Source organism: Mercenaria mercenaria, chromosome 17 (genome assembly GCF_021730395.1).
Source record: "Mercenaria mercenaria strain notata chromosome 17, MADL_Memer_1, whole genome shotgun sequence".
Lineage (NCBI taxonomy): Eukaryota > Metazoa > Mollusca > Bivalvia > Venerida > Veneridae > Mercenaria > Mercenaria mercenaria.
In genome coordinates, this window is record NC_069377.1 from 49,240,106 (window position 1) to 49,259,675 (window position 19,570).

General features: G+C 33.0%; 1 protein-coding gene across 12 annotated transcripts in view; it reads right to left on the reverse strand.

Annotated features, from left to right (window-relative positions):
• LOC123536284 (protein P200-like) overlaps nucleotides 1–19,570 on the reverse strand; it is a 132,448-nt gene that overhangs the window by 64,198 nt on the left and 48,680 nt on the right. For 6 of the 12 annotated variants that reach the window (XM_053528114.1, XM_053528120.1, XM_053528119.1 and 3 more), the window contains exons 3-6: nucleotides 13,825–14,280; nucleotides 11,647–12,462; nucleotides 6,166–6,252; nucleotides 1,036–1,081 (exon numbers count right to left, since the gene is read on the reverse strand). In XM_053528114.1, coding sequence (XP_053384089.1) covers nucleotides 1,036–1,081; nucleotides 6,166–6,252; nucleotides 11,647–12,462; nucleotides 13,825–14,280 — 1,405 coding nt within the window. Of the gene's footprint in view, nucleotides 1–1,035; nucleotides 1,082–6,165; nucleotides 6,253–6,883; nucleotides 8,802–11,646; nucleotides 12,463–13,242; nucleotides 13,406–13,824; nucleotides 14,281–17,569; nucleotides 17,702–18,899; nucleotides 19,050–19,570 lie in introns of those variants that run through there. The other 6 variants (XM_053528118.1, XM_053528117.1, XM_053528123.1 and 3 more) reach the window with 6 other exon arrangements.

The window sequence follows — 19,570 nt, forward strand, 5'->3', positions numbered from 1 at the left end:
ATCAACTCATCAAGTGATATCTCAATACTTATTTCACCAAGGGAATTAACTCTTATGAATCTGAAGTCAGCAAACATTAACTTTTACCCTGCTAAATTTCTAAAATGGACTGGTCTATCATTCAATTTGGGCAGTACCATTTACTAATTGAAGGGATATTCACTGAAAATTTACTAACTGAATAGTGAACAGTGCAGACCATGATCAGCCCGCACACGTGCAGGCTGATCTTTGTCTGGTCACTTGCCACATGCAGTCTAAAGGTTAATATCAAGTTTCCATTCAGTCTTAATTAACAAGATGTTTCCCCTGATGCCAAAATGTTTGCACATATAGACAGGAACACAGTATCCATTTATCTCAATTTTTTCTCTCTCTTTCTCTCTCTCAAACAAAATAAATCATTAGAAAACTTGTCTCAGTTCCAACACACTTAAAAACTTCCAACAACTCTATTATGTATCTGCAACTTCTCAACAGGAAACTGCACTACTACAATAAAAAGTAATTTAAAATTTCTGTTTGATGAAATTTGTTAAGTGTTACTATAGATCACAAGTCCTTTTTTCTTATTTATGAAAATTACAACTTTAATACTTTTAGATATACTGCTAATCTGATGTCATTCTACATGTATTACACATTTTTATCAGACTTTACTGATGACCTCATAAGCACATTCGTGTAGGATTTTCACAAATGAATCTTTATGAGGCTTTGATGTTCCTAAAAATCTTATGTGCCCCAAAATAACCTGTCAGAGATATCAAGTGTGTGATTTTCAGTCCCATGTATGAAGCAACCTTAACTTTCACAATCACTCAAAGAAGTTTGACCACTGTAGACTGAAACTCTCAAGAATAGATTCGAAACCGAATGGGCCGTCTACTGGCAGAATGACAGACAGACAAACTTACATGAGTAAAACAATTTTAACGCCTCTTCTTCAGAGTGAGGTATGAAAGTATTTCTAAATTTCTCATTACACTTTAAAAATGTTTAAATATGCCCATTAGAAAAGGTGAAAAGACTTACCATCTGTTGTTGCTGTCTTCTGTTCCACTGCCACAGCATCTTCTTCCTGTTTTTTGGGAGAAAGACCAGATATGTTAGTCCTTTTCTGTGCAGGTTTTAAGCCAAATTTTGCGAAACCCGACATTATAATATGCCCAAATATCTTTAACAACTATTAAATTTTCATCAGTATCATCAATATCTGCTTCTTCACACTTTCTATGTTTATGATGCTATCTTTCCTGTTTTTCTAATCACTTAAACACCCACCTTACCGATATATTTTCAAGGAATTCTAAACCTCCTTCTATGAAGAGCTATTCTAAAGCTCCTTTTCTCTTAAGAGTATGTTATACTAAAAATTTTCAATAATCCTTCAAGTTGCATAAATATTTCAAAGATTCTAAACATCTAAATTATGTGAAGTTTCAATCACCAACTATCCAATTAATAAACAATAAAGCATATCAAGGATAAGATGAATAACAGAAATATGCCTCTGCTGGAACCCACACAATTTCTGACAAAATCAAACACGGAAGATGAGGTATATTACAATCACTTAACATCAGGTATATTCATCAGAAGACAGTAAAGAATATACACAATCAGACTGATTTTTTTATTCTTCCAGTTAGTGTATTGAGATTTTGCTGCAAACAAAGAATAAGGTAGGTTTTGGAGAGATACTGTATAATGCTGCTGAAGTTACACAATAATTTGAATTTCAGTAAAGCAGGAAGTCATAATGTTTTATGTTTACAATTTTATGACTCCTTTTAACTGTCAATATTGTTTCCAATCATAATGCTCAGAAAAAGCATGTCAACTAATTGATGTTTTGTCTTATGAACAACTCCTTTATTGCTATTTCTGCGAAACTTTTAAGTAAGAACATTAAATACTATTTAAGAACATGGAAAAGGTAAAATGCAGTTCAGTAAACATTTTAAAACTATCAACTGAGAGACCACCCCACCTATAGATAATGTAAACACATTAAAAAACATTGTTAACTGACATATATGACGACAAAGAAACAACTGCCATTAGAACAATCCTGCAAAGACTGCACAGACACTACTAATAATAGCACAGGATATACTGGACTAGACATTAATGCTGTAAGCAATTATTTCCCTTTGCTGCCACTCTGACTGGGTTACTGCCATAGGTAGAAATAGTGACCTTGAACTTTAACCTCTGAAGAAACAGGTCTCGACTAGAGGGGAAATGTAAGTTTGACTGTGTCAATTAAATGCAAGATGGTAGGTATTTGACCGGCTGAACTACCAGGGACATTCATAATTAAGGTTAGAAGAAAAGTAAAGTGCTAAATGCCCAATTGTGTCCAACATTCTTATCACACAGTACAGGAAAAGCATTTCAGAACAGGAATTTCATTAATTTTCAGATGTTGTTCCCTGTTATTTCACCTACTGAAGGAAAGGTTTTATCTGCAATGTATTGCTCAGACATCTATCTGTGAACATGTTGATTCCTATCCAACATGATAGCTGAACTTTACAAACATATACCACCTGTCAATCTTATTGTTTTCTTTCACTCAAAGATAATGTACTTTTGGTACCTGTAGAATTCTTGAACATTTCCAACTGCAACAACAAGATTTCTGGGCAGGGTAATGAATCACCAATGTCTGCATCTAGTACACATGACTATGAGACATTTTGTTTGTTTGTTTGCTTGTGGTATGGAATGTGATTCCAAAAGTTTTCAAGTTGGCAACAAGAGTAGCAAAAAGCAGTTATGAACTTCTCAAAAAGTATGAAACAGATGCAAATAATGTGTTTGTAACCTTTGAGCATGTTGTGTACTAATGAAAGGTTTGGATCCTGGGATGGTCGGTCTGAGCCAAGGCTCCATGGTTATAAAACTGGGTCTTCAGACCAGCCATCAACTGTACCCTTGCCATTGGTCAGTTATAAATCTGTTTTAAGAAACAGCCAATCAGATGCTTGTCCTGTTTCATAACATTAGTCCAAGATATCAAATACTATAATAATGGATATAACTTTCAATGGGTCTCAAATTTGAGCGAGTACCCAATCAGAAAACGTGAATTTTTATTTCAGCAGTACCTAACTGGACACAGCTTTCTCTAAAAAAACATTAAACCTATGCAAATATGAAACAAAGGATTTGGCAAGAAGACTTCTTCTTAGTACTGTTATAAAATAGGAAACATGTAGCTTCCTTCAGAGCGAGGCATATTCAGTGTGCTTGATTTATAAGAAACAATACAGATATTAATTAATATTCCACATTACACAATACATAAACACAGCATGCATACATGCATTATATAGCTAACATAATTTTGTCTTAAGACAAGAAGCTTGGCAGCAACATCTTAATTCTCAGGAACCTCTTTTAATTATACATGAACGTTGTATATTTATATTGCTGTTGGCATAAAATATTTATTATGAAATTATAGTTTAGTGCAGAGGTAATTTACAGGTAAAACACAGACATGTTAATGGTTATAAGTTTTCACTCATAAGTCAACATATTATAAAGATAATAACCCAGTGTCATAACAGAGAAACAGTACTGTATTTTTCTGTGTATAACAAAATATTGCCAAAAATAATGCCAATTAAAGTAAAACAGATGAAATTGCATTTTCTCAATTAGAAATATATAAACAAGAGCTGTCCAGCCCGCCCGCTTAGCTCAATAGGTAAGAGCGTTGGTCTACGGATCTCGGGGTCGCGAGTTTGATCCTCGGGCGGGGCGTATGTTCTCCGTGACTATTTGATAAACGACATTGTGTCTGATATCATTAGTCCTCCACCTCTGATTCATGTGGGGAAGTTGGCAGTTACTTGCGGAGAACAGGTTTGTACTGGTACAGAATCCAGGAACACTGGTTAGGTTAACTGCCCGCCGTTACATGACTGAAATACTGTTGAAAAACGGCGTTAAACCCAAAACAAACAAACAAAACAAGTGCTGTCCATAAGACAGCGTGCTCAACTTTTCTCTCAGTAAAACTTCATAAAACTTTAACAAAAAAATCTAAGTTAAAAAGGGGCATAACTCTGTCACAATTCAAAATAGAATTATGGGGATTGTTTTTCCTGGTGTAGACTTTGATAGTAAATAAGTATTTTAAGTTTCAAGTCAATAGCTTTGATAGTAACAGAGATATTTTACTTTATCAAAACTTAAGCTTTGGCGATGGCGATGCCGATGCCGATGCTGACGCCAGGGGCAAGTCCAAAAGCTCTACTTTTTCTTCGAAAAGTTGAGCTAAAAATTGTTCATAGTCTTTCACTTTTGTAGTAGTGTAACTTTCTTTAGACCACCCCGAGATGTTTTAAAATTCTATAGATAATTACTCATTATAATAATTTTAAAGTTCAAGTAAAACAAATATCCTATACCAATATAATGTCACAGTTCATTATACGACTTATGAGTGAATACATACAGTACAAAACAACACAAATAGTAAAGCTACTGTACTCTCATTTTCAATGGGTTTTTTAAATATCTGTTTTTTCTGTTGGAATTTGGATTGAACTTGTAAACTAAGAAAGAATTTGAGGACGGCTTATTTACAACTTCCATAAATCAAAGATTAATATCAACTTCATGTTACAGTTTCTTTCATTTTTGCTAGTTTGTTATTTTTGTCTGTTTGGCAAACAAGAAAACATTTTAATCGATCCGTTGGCTAGATGTACTTAAATTTACACTTAAAAACAGCAGACAGCAAAACTTTCATGAACTGATATGAACTGGTGTAATTTTTCTTAATTCTAAAATCTTGTCTACCCTATTGTCAAACTCTGCAGGACAATGAACTTGCTGCACCACATTCCGTAAGATGGACATGCAAAGATCATTTTGCCCAATTTACTCAAATTTTGCTGGGACATACACAGTATAAAACAGAAGCATTCCAAACTGGCAAAAATACAGTAACTCCTTCTTGAACAAGCATTAATCTTTTACATAATTATTATGTTTTTAATTTTAATTTTAATACTTCACAGGAGTCTTCTGGCTCAAGTATACTATGTCTCTGTATTATCATATATTAAGTGTATAAATAATGTTACCATAATAACCAGTTCATACAGGTATTATAACTATCACAGGTATTATAGTTATCATATAATATAGCATAATTATTTGTGATTAACATTGTGAACATTATTCACACATTTCTGGATAACTCTTCTGTGATAATCAAGTGATCAGGTATTACAAGAGTTGGCTCCCTTTCATACACATCACTGCTTACTATATTATGAAGTAAATTTAAACCCAGGTATTATTAGAAACTTTTCACTTCATTTCTCTGAAGTTTAAAGCAGATATTTGTTTTTCTTTCTTCACCGAGGGATTACATCAGATACATTATTTTCAAAAGTGGTGCAGCCGTGAGTCTGGCATTCACCAGTAAACAGTCATGTTAAACAAACATATTTGTTTTCTTTCTAATTCAAGTCCTGTTTCATCTTCAAAATACCATGCATATTTGGCAACTCACATGTAACATCATGATATTACAATGTGTTAATCTTGGGAGAAATGTTAAATAATTCATTTCTTTCACATTTTAATACAGGATAGAGCATATCTCTATGTTTTTGTAGGTATTTATTACAACTTCTATATCTTTACTGAAGTATATTTTGGAAAGCATTCCAATTATTTATAATTCATATTCTTTTGCATTTCAAGAGTATATTGGGGAGCACTGACCTAGTGGTTAGGGTGTAGGCTGCTCAAACGGGAGGTCATTGGTTAAAGTCTGAATGGGGTTACAACTACACTTTCTCATAGGACACCAGTACTAGTTTTTCCTGGAAGTGTTTAAATCAGCTTTAAGCTTTCATCACAACTGAAATACGAGTTAGTTTAAACTAGGTCAATGTCATTCTGCAACAGTGAAAATTATGAAATCTAGCAGTAAAAGAATTGCTAATCTTTAAAAGATGATTAATTTTCATCCTTGTATCTCTGACATTGGACAATTCAATCTGAGGTGCATGTCCAACACCCACTGAGAAATATGGTCTAAAAGAAACTTGCTCGGTCTCCTGTCTAATATTTTCTATTTTCGTAAGCAATGATATGTAGAAACTGGGAACCAGACAACACACATTTTACCTCTCGTAATCTACCAAAACTTTCCACAACCGAGCGTTCCGAGCTTGGACTTAGAATCAGAAAACTTGTTGATTTGTATGTAGTAACCTGGTCATTTAACATTATAACATATCAATTATATAATAAAACATAATGCAAAAGTTAGGGGATAAAAATAAATTAATAAACTGCAAAATTCACCTTCAAAGAAAAATGCATACGATTAATACTACTGTAATATCAAAGCATGTAAAAATAAGAAATCAAATCATATCAATCAACATTCCAAATTATAAACAACATGCTTAACTGCTTACTAATATATACTATATTTATACAGATCAAGAATTTTATGAATAAAGGGAGATAAGTACATGTTACTGTTATATCTATACACTGTAGAGTATATAACTAAAAAAAATCCATAACCTGTTTTTTGTGCACTAGCTAATACATCATTTATGATAATTTAGCATCATATAGAAGACAACAAGTCACCATTAATTAATAAATTGGATAATAATTTGTAAACATAACACACATTGGTATGATGATGTAAATGAGTTTAATGAGTTTTGAGAAAAGTCTTGATATTCACCAGCTGAATCGGCAAGATTGACTGGGGAAATTATGGAGCAGTCTGCATCATTTATGTAAAGTATACAATTAAAATCATGCAATTGTCACATTTTATGAAAGTGACCAATAAAAAATTAAATAACAAAAATATGTTATTTACCTCCTCCAAATTACCACTTGAAGTTTTCATCTGAGCAACTGAGTTAACAGTTTCTGAATCAGAATCAGCAGATACTGTAACTGTTTTAGTTATATCAGTTTTATCTGTTAAATTTTGAGCATCTGTGCCACACATATGAGCAAATGGTTTATCACAGCTACTTTCTTTTACATATAATGTCATATTCCGATCACTACTAACTGATTCAGTATTTCCTTGTAAAGAAGCTTGTAAAATATCCGATTCTATATCTTCAGTTTTAAGAAGTTCTAATTCTGAACTCAACTTTTCTTCTCTTTCCTCAGCTTTTACAGTGTTAAATACAACTTCTTTGCCATTTGCAGTTTTCAGAATTAACTTATCTTCAATTTCAGGAAGTTGTACTTCTGATCTTAACCTCTCTTCTTTCGTATCTTCTATATATTTAACTATGGCTTCATTACGATTTATTTCTTCATATTTTTCATCACTGTAAGTTTCAGTTTCTTTGGTCTTAACATCATTTTCTTTACTTGTCTCATAACTTCTACTTTTGCCATCTTCTATTTCACCTTTTATACTGGACATGCTGCCGCTCAAATTATCATCTTTGTCACTGTCATTTCTATCATCTTTGTCAGAAAGGGTTGTATCTGACTCATCCATTCCATCTAGTTCAAGAGCGTTCTCAAGACTACTTTCTAGTTCTGACTCGTACACATCCTGCTCTGTATCACTCTCTACAATTTCCGGATCTAGAATAATCAGACTATTCCGGTTATAAATGGCTGGAGATTCAATGGCAGATGGAGTGCCTGGCGCAGAGAGTTGACGCACTAAAGGATTTACGTATTTTGCACATCTCAGGTACTCATGATGGGACACCCTATTCAGCTTAGCAATTCCAAGTTCAACTTCCGATACAACAGGTGAATCATTATCAATGATACGATTATCAGAACTGTTTAATGATTCAAGAGGCATAATCTTCATTTAATAGTTTAGTAAATCTCTCTAATGCCTTCAATAAATGCCCTGTTTGCAACTAGATATGCATTAGATACAATTACCCTACTGATACCAAGTACATGATTGTATATACATAGGTTTACTCCAAACTGATAAAACATTCTTCGTTAATCAACAGCATTAATCCACTGGTATCTCACATGTCTCAATTATTCGTCTAGATAGCACACTTTAATGGTCCACTAATCTATTTCCTCTTCGTCTTCAAACTCCCTAAACTATTCAAGCAATTTAACACTTTCCTAATTTAGGTAATAACAGGCTATAACAGCAAAGTTACCTTAAAACATATTGCATTTGTTACTACACACTTCAATTATCTAATAACGAGAGGTTCTCCATCCATGAAAAATTTTCGTCCTTGTAGCCTGTGGTATAATATATCTAAAGCCATTAATATAAACGACTGGCTACATTCAAACATCTAATTCATTTTCAAAGCTCGTAGTACAAATATTTAACCATAATATTTTTCACTTGGTTTACTTATTATAATTTTTCAACACTTTCAATTTGACATGGATTTAATATAAGGCTTAACTTTGACTTCCCCCAAGAAGTATAGGCTATTAAGTGCAGAAAATGTCACCTATAAAAATTCTACTTTCAAAGTTACTTCTGTTTATTGCTGTCCCAGAATTCAAATATTAAACATAAATTCAAATATGTAAACACGCAAAAACTTGCATCAGGAAGGTTTAAATATTAATTGCATCTGAAATGAAAGGATCTTCTTTTGAAAGTAACTTTGTGTATCTATATCACATTATATAACATATCATTTAGACAATTCAAATGTCAATCTGATATTTTTACTATGTTGCATATTGTTGATTAAATACAGACAAAACAGTGCATTTTTGTAACATGTCTTGCTGTAAAGTCTGTCATAGCTGTCAAGATACAATCATAGATAACCCCCTATAGATTGTTGATATCTTAATGGTCAGTTAATGGTGAAATAAAACAATCAAGGCAAACAACTCTGCATATTATAGAAGAGTAACTGTTATTTTCTATTTCCCCTTGTCAAGAGATGCAGCTAAATTTCTAAAATGGACTGGTCCATCATTCAGTTAGGGCAATACCATTTATTATTCGAAGGGGTGTTCAGTGAAAATTTACTAAATGAATAGCAAACAGTTCAGACCATGATCAGCCTGCACTGGTCACAAAGGCAGAATCACTTGCCACCAGCAGGCTAAAAGTTAACCTTCTACAATGAACTTGTCCATCTTTCAATTTGCACAGTGCCATTAACTGTGAAAAGGGATGCATACCAAAGAGATACTGACTGAATGGCGAACAGTGCAGGTCATGATCAGACTGTACCAATGTGCAGGCCGATCATGATCTGCACTGGGCTCAAAGGCAGACTCAATCGTGTCCAGCATGGTAAGGGTTAATCTGTCTCCCTTAATCTCACACTGCTCACAGTATTGTCCAGACAGCTTCCCTCACTCCGTTCTAACCTGTCTCAGACTCATCACTTATTTCATAACTTCACTCAATACTTATCTGCCTCCTTTCATATTGCCAACACTGAAGTTACATAGACAACTTCCCTAATTTCACACTTCACTTTAGTCTGCCACTTTCTGCATTGCAAATACTGTAGTCCAGACTGCTTTCCTAATTTTGTAATTCCACTGTATTCCTGTTTGACTCCTTTCACACTACATAATGTACAGTCCAGACTGCTTCCCTGATTTCACAACTTCACTCTATTCCAATCTGCCTCCTCCTACATTGCAAATACAGACTGCTTCACAAATTTCACAGCTCAAAAATGAAACTTCAACTATGAAAATGATTATTAAGTTATCCAGTTTTTATTTGTTGCATGAAAAATATTAGCACATTAAAATGTCTGTATGTAGAAAGGTGTATGTTAAACATTTATACAAATTTAATCAGATTCTGGTGCTAGAATTTCACTTGCAAAGGTCAAAATTTGAAGTGCATTCTTAAATCTAAATTTTACAGCTAACTAGCTGTATTGTTGTTGATATAATTGACAAGAGATGTCCAACAAATAGAGAAGCTGCCTATGTATCTTTTAACCTTTTTCCTACCTAGTTTCTTCAAAGTAAACAGACTGCCTCTTTATCAGTATGCTGTGACATGACCAAGATAACTGATGACATTGTGCTGCATTCATGTGATAATTAAAACCTTTGAATTTCACTAGCTTTTTAAAGAACAATTATTTTCTTCTGACTCTTCAAAAACTGCAGACTCAGACAACTTTCTTTACTGACAGAGGGAGGTCCAAGGTACCCATAAAGGATACTGACAGCGATCATGAAGGCTCATAGCAACACTGGCTAGATTTGCTTACTTTTTGCTAGCCAATATTTAAATAACATTTAGTTAAGAACAGCACTCGAAATGCAGATTAGTTCTTTATGTGAAACTGACAACTCTGAGGTGGTGCAGGAAGGAATTACATCTGGCAATACTGTTGTCTGTTAAATTGTCAAGAAGAATGATGGCCTCACCACAGATTGGACTTACCACCTCTATTATGACAGTGGTTAACCAGGTAGATTTTCTGCCCTAACATGGGTTATTCAAACAAGATGTTGAACACATACATGTAACTTATATAAACTGTAGTAGGAGGGGAAAAAAATAGTTAAGTTCCTTAAAAGGAAAAGGGAAATTAACAATCATCAATACTAAGTAGCTGTATCATTCAAATGTGTCAAAGTTAGAAAAACGAGCTTGATTTGTGATGACCCATCAGTGGCCAGCACTTATAACATAAATATTGTGTCAAGGGATTTTCACTAGAGCAAGATAAGTACTTTCCTTGTATAATCAAATTAAGACTTTTTACAACACTTGACAAAACCAAGCATATTTACAAAGGATACACTGATTTCACTGTTTACATTAAGCTGGGATTACATACGAATGACCCAACCATGTTTCCGACTGATTAAATGATCTAAACACTTACTATGAAAATCTCCAACTCAGATGTAATAAGTTTTATCAAACTTTTTTCATAATATCTGGAAGGTGATGTTTCAAATGATATTAGTGTATTTTTTGTATATTTTCTTCACAGACACATTTAAGTCACATTTTCCTCATTGAAATCTGCATAAAATATAAACTGCACTAGATTTCTAATTTCATCAGTTTGCAATGGATCTACAGTACTTTTATTCTTTTGTGTACATGTAACTATTTTGATGCAGACTGGTACTTAATTTCTCTATCATGTCTATCATTACTCCAAAATGATTTAAACAACACTTGTAGTGCAAAAAATAATCATGTTGAGTGGTTAGGAAAATGCTTGTTAGTGACTGAACCTTTCATAGAAGAAATGTTTAAAAAGACCACTCACTCCCCTACAGTAAGACTGAAACAGAAGAGTTTAATGTATACAACTGTATGTTAATACTATTACATTCAAATACATACATACCATACAAAGAGAACCAAGAAAGCCATCATGCAATATATGCAGATGTAATATTTATATACAGCATACATATTCTAAACAGATCTAAGTCAGGACTTTGAAGTTTTTATGCTGCTGGAAATTTACAATAGAATATTGTTGATCTAATCAAGCTTTACCCTTACTTTTCTACTTCAGAAAACTTCAAACTCCTTTCAACAATACAGCCCATGCCATAGAAATAAAATATAAAATAAGAATTCACAGTAATATTGATCCATGCATAAATAGTTGCATATGTGTCTTCATACAAGTCATGCAGCATATTCAAACCCACCCCTAGGTCCACAGTGTCTGGCTCAGCGTCTGGTTCTTCAATCTTGGTAGTCTCCTCTGGACCTGCCTGGCTTTCATCTTGTGGTTCTTCTTTTACATCCACTGCATCAACTGATGCAGGTTCCTCTTCGACTGGTGTTTCAATACTGGTTACAGGTATATCTTGTTCAGGCTCTTTAGTGACTGCTTCTTCAATGTCTTTATTTGTTTCTGGCTCAACTGTATCAACTGGTTTTACCTCTTCAACCTCATTGCTTACTTCTGGTTCAGCTGGTACCACATCTTCAACTTCCTGACTAACTTCCTTCTCAATAGGTTCTACTGGTTCAGGTTCTTTTAAAGATTCTTGAACATCAGTTACTGGTGGCACTTCTTCAACATTATTTCTTTCTTCTACTACCTCATCAATATTATCATTAAGTTGTTCATTAGTTTCAGGTTCAATCTGAGGTTCTTTCTCGACAACAGAATCAGAAACAGGCTCAACTACCTCTTGATTGTCATCGGCTTCATTGTCATGGTCTGGGACATCATTCTGATTGTCTTTGGCTGTTTCCTCCATTTCTGCCTCCTTTTCTGGCTCTGTATCAGCCATCGTCTCACTGGTCCCTTCATCTAATACTTCTGGAGTGGTCTTTGTCTCAACTTCATCTCGAGATTCCTCAATATTATTATTTTCAACTGGGCGGATTTCTTTTTCATTCTCCTTTGGTCCTTCGTCAACTGGTCCACTTGTCTGCTCAGGAGTTTCCACTTCTGGAACTCCCTCAGGTTCTGAAACTGGCTCAGATGGCTTCTGAGCACTTTCTTCAATATCCTGTGTTTGAAAAGAGTCATTGAAACTTAATTAAAACTTGAACTGACATGTAACAACAATGATACTTAGTGAACACAAATATCCTGATGATACAGTTGTCAAATGCATTTTTTAAGACAACATGGGATTTTACTGTCTGTTGTTTCTGCATATTTCATATATCATTTTACAATTAATTAGGTAATAGCATCAACAGTTTAAAGATACAGAATGTCTTTTCAAAACTGACTGATACCTAATATGATCAAACTTGCAGTTTTGTCAAGATTGCACTCAAATTATTTATATGCTACAACATAATATTTGGAAGATAAGCTATTAATCTATAATCTCTTAATATGCTTCAAATCACTCTGCAAAATCAGACAAAGAAGGCCTTAATTATATTACTGTTATATTGGAAATGTTTATGAATTAATCATCAACTGTCATGTTTTGCTTTAAATTTTAATCATGTAGTACAAGTCAGAAGTCAGTCTTAAAAATGCACATGACAAATGTACTGGCTGAAATGAATCCAAAAATATCTGCCAAAATCTGAAGCCATTTTGTTTAAATTGTGACTAGAAACAAATCTGGTTTAAGTTGTGAATAGAAATAAACATTAAAATTACACGGATCAGTCAACAAATAAAGTCGACAACATATTACAAGGTCAAATAATCAAAATTTTATTTTACACTTCCTAGATTTAAGTACAAGTTCTAACCAGCAATTGTTAAAACTACAAAAAAATCCTTATACCTGCATAAAATCATTATAGCATATAAAGTTTCCTACCATTTTTTGCCTTAAATCCAATAACTTAGCACCTTTACATAGATTTTTTTCCAATTCAAAAACTTTAAAATTAAACAATTAAATTTAATGTGTTGAAAATAGCTGCCCTTTACACAGATGGCAAACTCTAGTAATGTATATCTTCCGTTTTAACATGTAAACCCACAATCGCCCAGTACTGTTTTGAAGTGGTATTGGTACATACAATTTTTTTATGAATAAAGAAGTTTACATTGCAATCTTTATCTATTAAACTGTCGGAATAAAAAATAAATACAAAGCAATTACTGGTGTTTATTTAAATGGCCTATTATGCTAAGACCAAAATGTTTTTTGACTTAAACCAAATCAAAAGACAATATTATACATATAATATATAGAACAATAATGTCTGTCTACAGTACAATAAACATACATATTGATTTATTGACAGTAAACAGTGATATAACTTATTTCTTACACTATACAATATAGCTTTCTGAAACCACATTACAATATACAATGTTCTAAACTAAATGCTAATTTTGAAATAAATCACATAATTATGTACCATAGAGTTATTGGCTCAAGGGAGATAATTACCTGTTCTGGCTCAGAGCTTTCACTACTGGATCTACTCCTTGTCTGGATTACTTCCCCTGGTTGAGTTTCACTTAAATTATTTGCATCCTCCTTTACACCAAAATCATCACTAATAACAGGTTCAGAATTTCCCAGTAAATCGCCACTTTCTTCTGTTACATTTTGTGTATCCTCACCTCCTAAATCCCCACCTCCTAATAAATCTACGTCCTGTTCCCCGCCATTTGTTAAACCATCTTCCACATGTCCATTCGTATTCCCTTCATTTTGCATATATTCGTACAATAAGTTTGACGGTTCTGATTTAAGATCCTTTTGAACTGGTTCATTACTCAACTCAAAAAGGGGATTTACCGAGTCGTTCTCCATCTTATTATCAGAGTTAGTGAATTCGTATAACGGATTTGTGTTTGCTTCAAAATTCACCTTCCCACTGATACCATTTTCTGTAGAAATCTGAAAATAAAAGACCAAAACTGTAAATATTAAGATTTTTCAACAATTTACAACAAACCACCTAAAAAATAGTTTTCTCTTACAACAGCTGTCGATCTGTAATGAAGAAACTTGAAGCAAAAAAGATCTGATGATCACTGTTTATATTTGGTTTTTTATATAAACCACTTCTGATTTTGTATACATTTTGTCCTTATCGATTGTTAATATTCCAATTAATGCCCAGACCTTTACTGAAATCACAGTCAGGTCAAAGCTCTGAATCCGGCAACTTTTAGCTGTATAGAAAAGGTAAAAGCTAATGTAATCATAAAACTGCAGTCTTGAATATTTTTCAAAGTGGGAGCGTTGAAATACTGTACATGGCAAAAACGAAAAGTTACAGAAGGGTAATAAGAAACATAATGTGAAATAGTGGGATGGTCAAAAAAGCAAAAGAAGTCTATTATTGCTAGTTTAGGTTGAAATAATGACAATTTTTTGTAGAACATGGTTGCTTATAAGAATATTTACAGTAACTACAGGAGATCTACCAGGAAAACATTGCCAGATGATCTCAATTTTATGGAAATTAATACAAACAAGTAATGGGAAAAGCATCCTAAGCATTTATTAAGAGTTCTAAGCATTTTTACAATTATATTCATTTCCCTTGCACATCTGAAACTTATGGCAATGTTAAGGAGTAAGCCATGTTTAATTGCAGGATGTCTTCAAGTGTGATTTCTCCCAGATGGCAGAGGTCAATACAGCTTTACTGTAATATTAATCTTTCTTCCATTCATACAGCATGCATGAAAAATTGAGTATAAAATATGTTACATCAACACATTTTCATAATTAGTAGGTAATTAAAATGACAGACTGACATAAAATTAACTGCCTTAAGTCACTGAAACATTTTCAGGTCATATAACATACAGTAAAATGTCTTTTTTTGTTTACTCTAGCAAGCAAAATAGGAATTACTATACACAACAGTTGTTATTTATCCCAGAGACAATTAAATTTCTCACTAGAAAATTTCAAAACTAGCTTAAACTTGTACTGGCAAAATGCCTCATTGAAAATGAAGTTGTTTTTATTTGTTCTCAGAGTGGCCCTATTAAAATTCCAATAAGGCTTTTAATTTTATCATAAAAACACATAAAAGTTGTCCAAGATAGATGTTATGCATAATTACATGGTTAGAAAAGCACTACTTTCAATACTGCACATGAACTTAAGTTAGAGCCATAAAGGGAGGTGATCTAAAACAATGGATTTAGTAGAACTTTCTAGTCTATTACTCAATACACATAGCTTTGACAAATATATGAGAAGACAGTTTAAATATCAAAAAATAGGACTTAACAAGATATTTGTATATTTCATGTTCATAACAAAAGTGTGGCAGCAACATCATAAACAAAGGCATTATGACTCTTTGAAGGCGGTTGATCAGATTTTTCTCCAATTAATTGATTTGTTAAAAATTTAACCAGCTGATCATTTACCCTTCTTTGTGCTCACTGAGTTCTTAATATATGTCAGATTTTCACGGTACCATTTAGAGAAAATATGTGTGTACATTTTTTATGTAAAATTCTGTTTCTCTCAGCAAGAATTGGTTCCATCTTATCTATATTTATCAGGAGCTGAAGAAATTCTCTATTTATCCCTACAGAATTCTACATCTCATGAACATGAGTTTCAATCTGCATAACTGGCTGCATGAATCATGATCATATCTCAGACTGGAGATAACATACCAGGAACTCCAGCAAAGCTGGGAAATATATTCTGTGAACATTCTGCTCGTTAAACTTTCACATGCTTATAATGTAATATTTTTATGGAGGAGCAAGATTCTTTCATTCATTTCTGATGTCCAAAATGATACAGTCTGAGGCAGGTTAGAATGGAGTGAGGGAAGCTGTCTTGACAATACTGTGAGCAGTGTGAGATTAAGGGAGACATATCATGCTGGACAGGATTGAGTCGGCCAGTGCCTTTGCAACCATCCTTAAGGCCTAAAAAAAGATTCTTTGTTTCCGGTAACATGCTCAAAAAAATTAGGGTAAGTAGGTCGGAAAAACTTTTTTTTTTTAATTTTTTTTTTATTAAGGGAGACTTCTCGGAAATTATTTTTGTGTCAAAAAATGAATACATATAGGGGGGTTATGCCTCTAGAGCATCAGTAAGTTGATTTATAACATCACTGTCCATGTTTAAAGCATAAAAAGCGCAGTTTTGCAACTTTTTGTCAAAAAGTTGAAAAAAATGTTCTCCAAGGCCATAAAAACATTTAGAGTCGGGCCAAAAATTTAGAGTAGGTCGGGATACCGGAAACAAACAGTTTTTTTACGCCTAATTATTACTGTAAACTCTTTCAGAAAAATACATGAAATTCCACATATTCCAATAACACCTCCCAGGCTTTGGTGAGAATTCTTATTAATATATTTCTCATTATGAGTAACTCATTCACAGAAACTGATTTTTTACAGAACAGTTCAAGGATGGTAATAATTAACATTTTAAACATGGGTTAGCTAGGTTGAACAGGGGATTCATTGACTGTTTCATGGACCATATAAATTACAATAAATCTTCAAAATGATAAAAAAAAAAAATCGCTATAATCTTCCTTCATTTTGGTGCAAATAATATTGATCAGTAGGAAGCAGACACATTGCCTCAGGGGAGACAACTCTTAATATGCTACTTCACCTTCAGAGCATTTAGATCACTATCTTTCTCCTCTATCTTGATGTTGATTGGTTGCAACATTCCAGACTGCTTTCATGATGAAAAGAATGCTCCCATTATTTATGTCTGTTTATTTATTTTTTCCTAATTTTTCACTGCACTAACTAGATATTTACATGCACCATACAATGTTTCTGGTGGAATTTACAGCTGGTCTGGGCAATACTGACCCGACAGTAACTTTCATAGATTTCAATACTTTTAATTCATTCATACTTACTTAGCCTTGTACATTGTAAGTCCTTACAGAAAAATTATAATTTCCTAACCCCCCCCCCCCCCCCCCCCCCCCCTCTCCCGTTCCACAAAGGCTATACCCCAAAACCTATTTAAAACGTATTATCTGTGACGGTAGTTGGGGTGGTACTTCAAAAGCTTTGTCATTTCTAAACAATAAAAAAAACAACAATAATATGCAAAGATACTTGCAAAATTAAATTTCCAATCAAAAAATTTATCTATAAAGTGGTAAAAGAAATATTAAACAATATACAACTTGAAAATGAAAATCTAAATAATTATCTTACAAGCTACTTACATATCCGTTCATAGTAACATCCATATTTGATTCAAAGTCCAATAGTTACTGTCTTACAATCACAAATAAGCTATACACAATTTAATCAATATACTATAACGAAAATCTGAATAATAAATAAGTATACAGAATAAATAATAAATGAATATAAGATAACAACTCTAATATATAAGACAATTATACAGTGACTGTACTGCCAGTCCCCTTTAACCAGTTTCTGCAACTCCTCAACACAAAACTGCTGAGTCATCAATGAGAAAGTTTTACTTGAATGATTCTAGCAGATGAGTAACACCAACATCTAACACACAAAAATCAGTAAAATGATAGGAGATAATTATGATAACTATCTCTTCCTTATTAATAACACAGACACAAAGAAAGACTGTAAATAGAAGTATTTTTGTAAAGTGAAGTATTTTCACATATTAAAGTATTTTCATGAAAGTGAAGATTTTTTTTTAGATTTTTTATGAGTGTATAGTTTTTAATTCTTTTTTGGAAAGAATTTTTTTTACGTAAAGTGAAGTATTTTCATAGTGATATATTTTCGAAAGATGAACTATTTTTGTTAAAGTTAAGTATTTTCGCATGTTGAAGTCTATTTTATCATAATCCATGCAATTCTTTGTTTGATCTGGATTTTAATTGTATTTCAATAACACAAACCAGTGCTACCAATTAAATTACCTAATTCTCAACAAGTTAATGACAACTTCCCAATATGAACAATAAGTGCAGGACACATGACTTTAGACATCTAGTATATGAACAACATTATCTGGAAAGTTCCAATCTTGTAATTTGTATTTTTTTCCTAATTTTATTCAGTGAAACCTTTATTAAGCAGCCACATAAGGTAGCAACACAATCTGGTTGCTTCAGGTAGGTGGTTGCTAAAGACAAGTTGCAATAAGAAAAGGAAGTAAATTTGGGAAGTAAGTTGACTGGCTGCTAAAGGCATGTGACTGTTTAATACAGGCGGCCACTAAGACAGGTTTTACTGTATAATCACAGCCACGAAGTAATTAACCTACTAGATGTCCCCAGTTTACAGTAAATACCATTTGAATTATTCAGTTTAATCATTTAGTAACAACACAAAGGGCTCATTCAGCTATACCTTCATTCATTATCACAGTCTGTCATACCTGTGAATTTACTAAACACATCTAATGCTTAAACACTAAAATAATATTCACATAAAGTTGTTAAGATAAAAGAAAAAAAATTATGTAAGTGAAAAAAAATATAAACAGTCTGTATAATAGTTAATACAAAAAAGTTACTATTCTTCACTATCAAAACTAAATTAGAAATATTTTTTCACCTTGTTAATCCGGTAAATCAGTTCGCTTCCAGTACTAAGTCCAATTTATTAGTGAGCACGCTTTCTGAGATATGTAATGATATGCTGACTGCATAAAATTCATAACAAAGAAACCAGACACTCTCACATATGTTTTAAAATGCTTCTCAGAGAGTGCACTTTTCCAATCCCTCAAGTTTGTGAGGAATGACTCACTGTTGCTGAAATACCGTTTTTCTCTCGCCAGCCACTATCCCTGTACAACCCTTCCTCTCTCTATATATATATACATAGATAACGATCTTCAGTTTGATTTCAGATTAACAGCTTTCTTTCATATTCTCTCATACCGTAAATTTTTTGCATTGTTACGATTTTTAATGTGCCTTTATTGAATGGGATAGTAAATTCTTTTTCTCCAATTTTAACAGTTTAGGAGCAGCTAGGTCTACTTTGTTTTGTTGGACAAAATCAAAAACCACAATAAGGTTTAAATTCTATATTTCAAATTTCCCCTATATAGCACACTCCTGTGTTCTATAAATAGAATATAAAGTAGTTATACCATAATGCAATGCGCGCATTGCGGACAAGGGAGCGTTTTCTATATATAACGAATCATTAACTGTCTCAGTAAACTTCGAAGGGAATTAAAAAAGTAACATGTATAAAATTGTCGCACGTGTTAACAG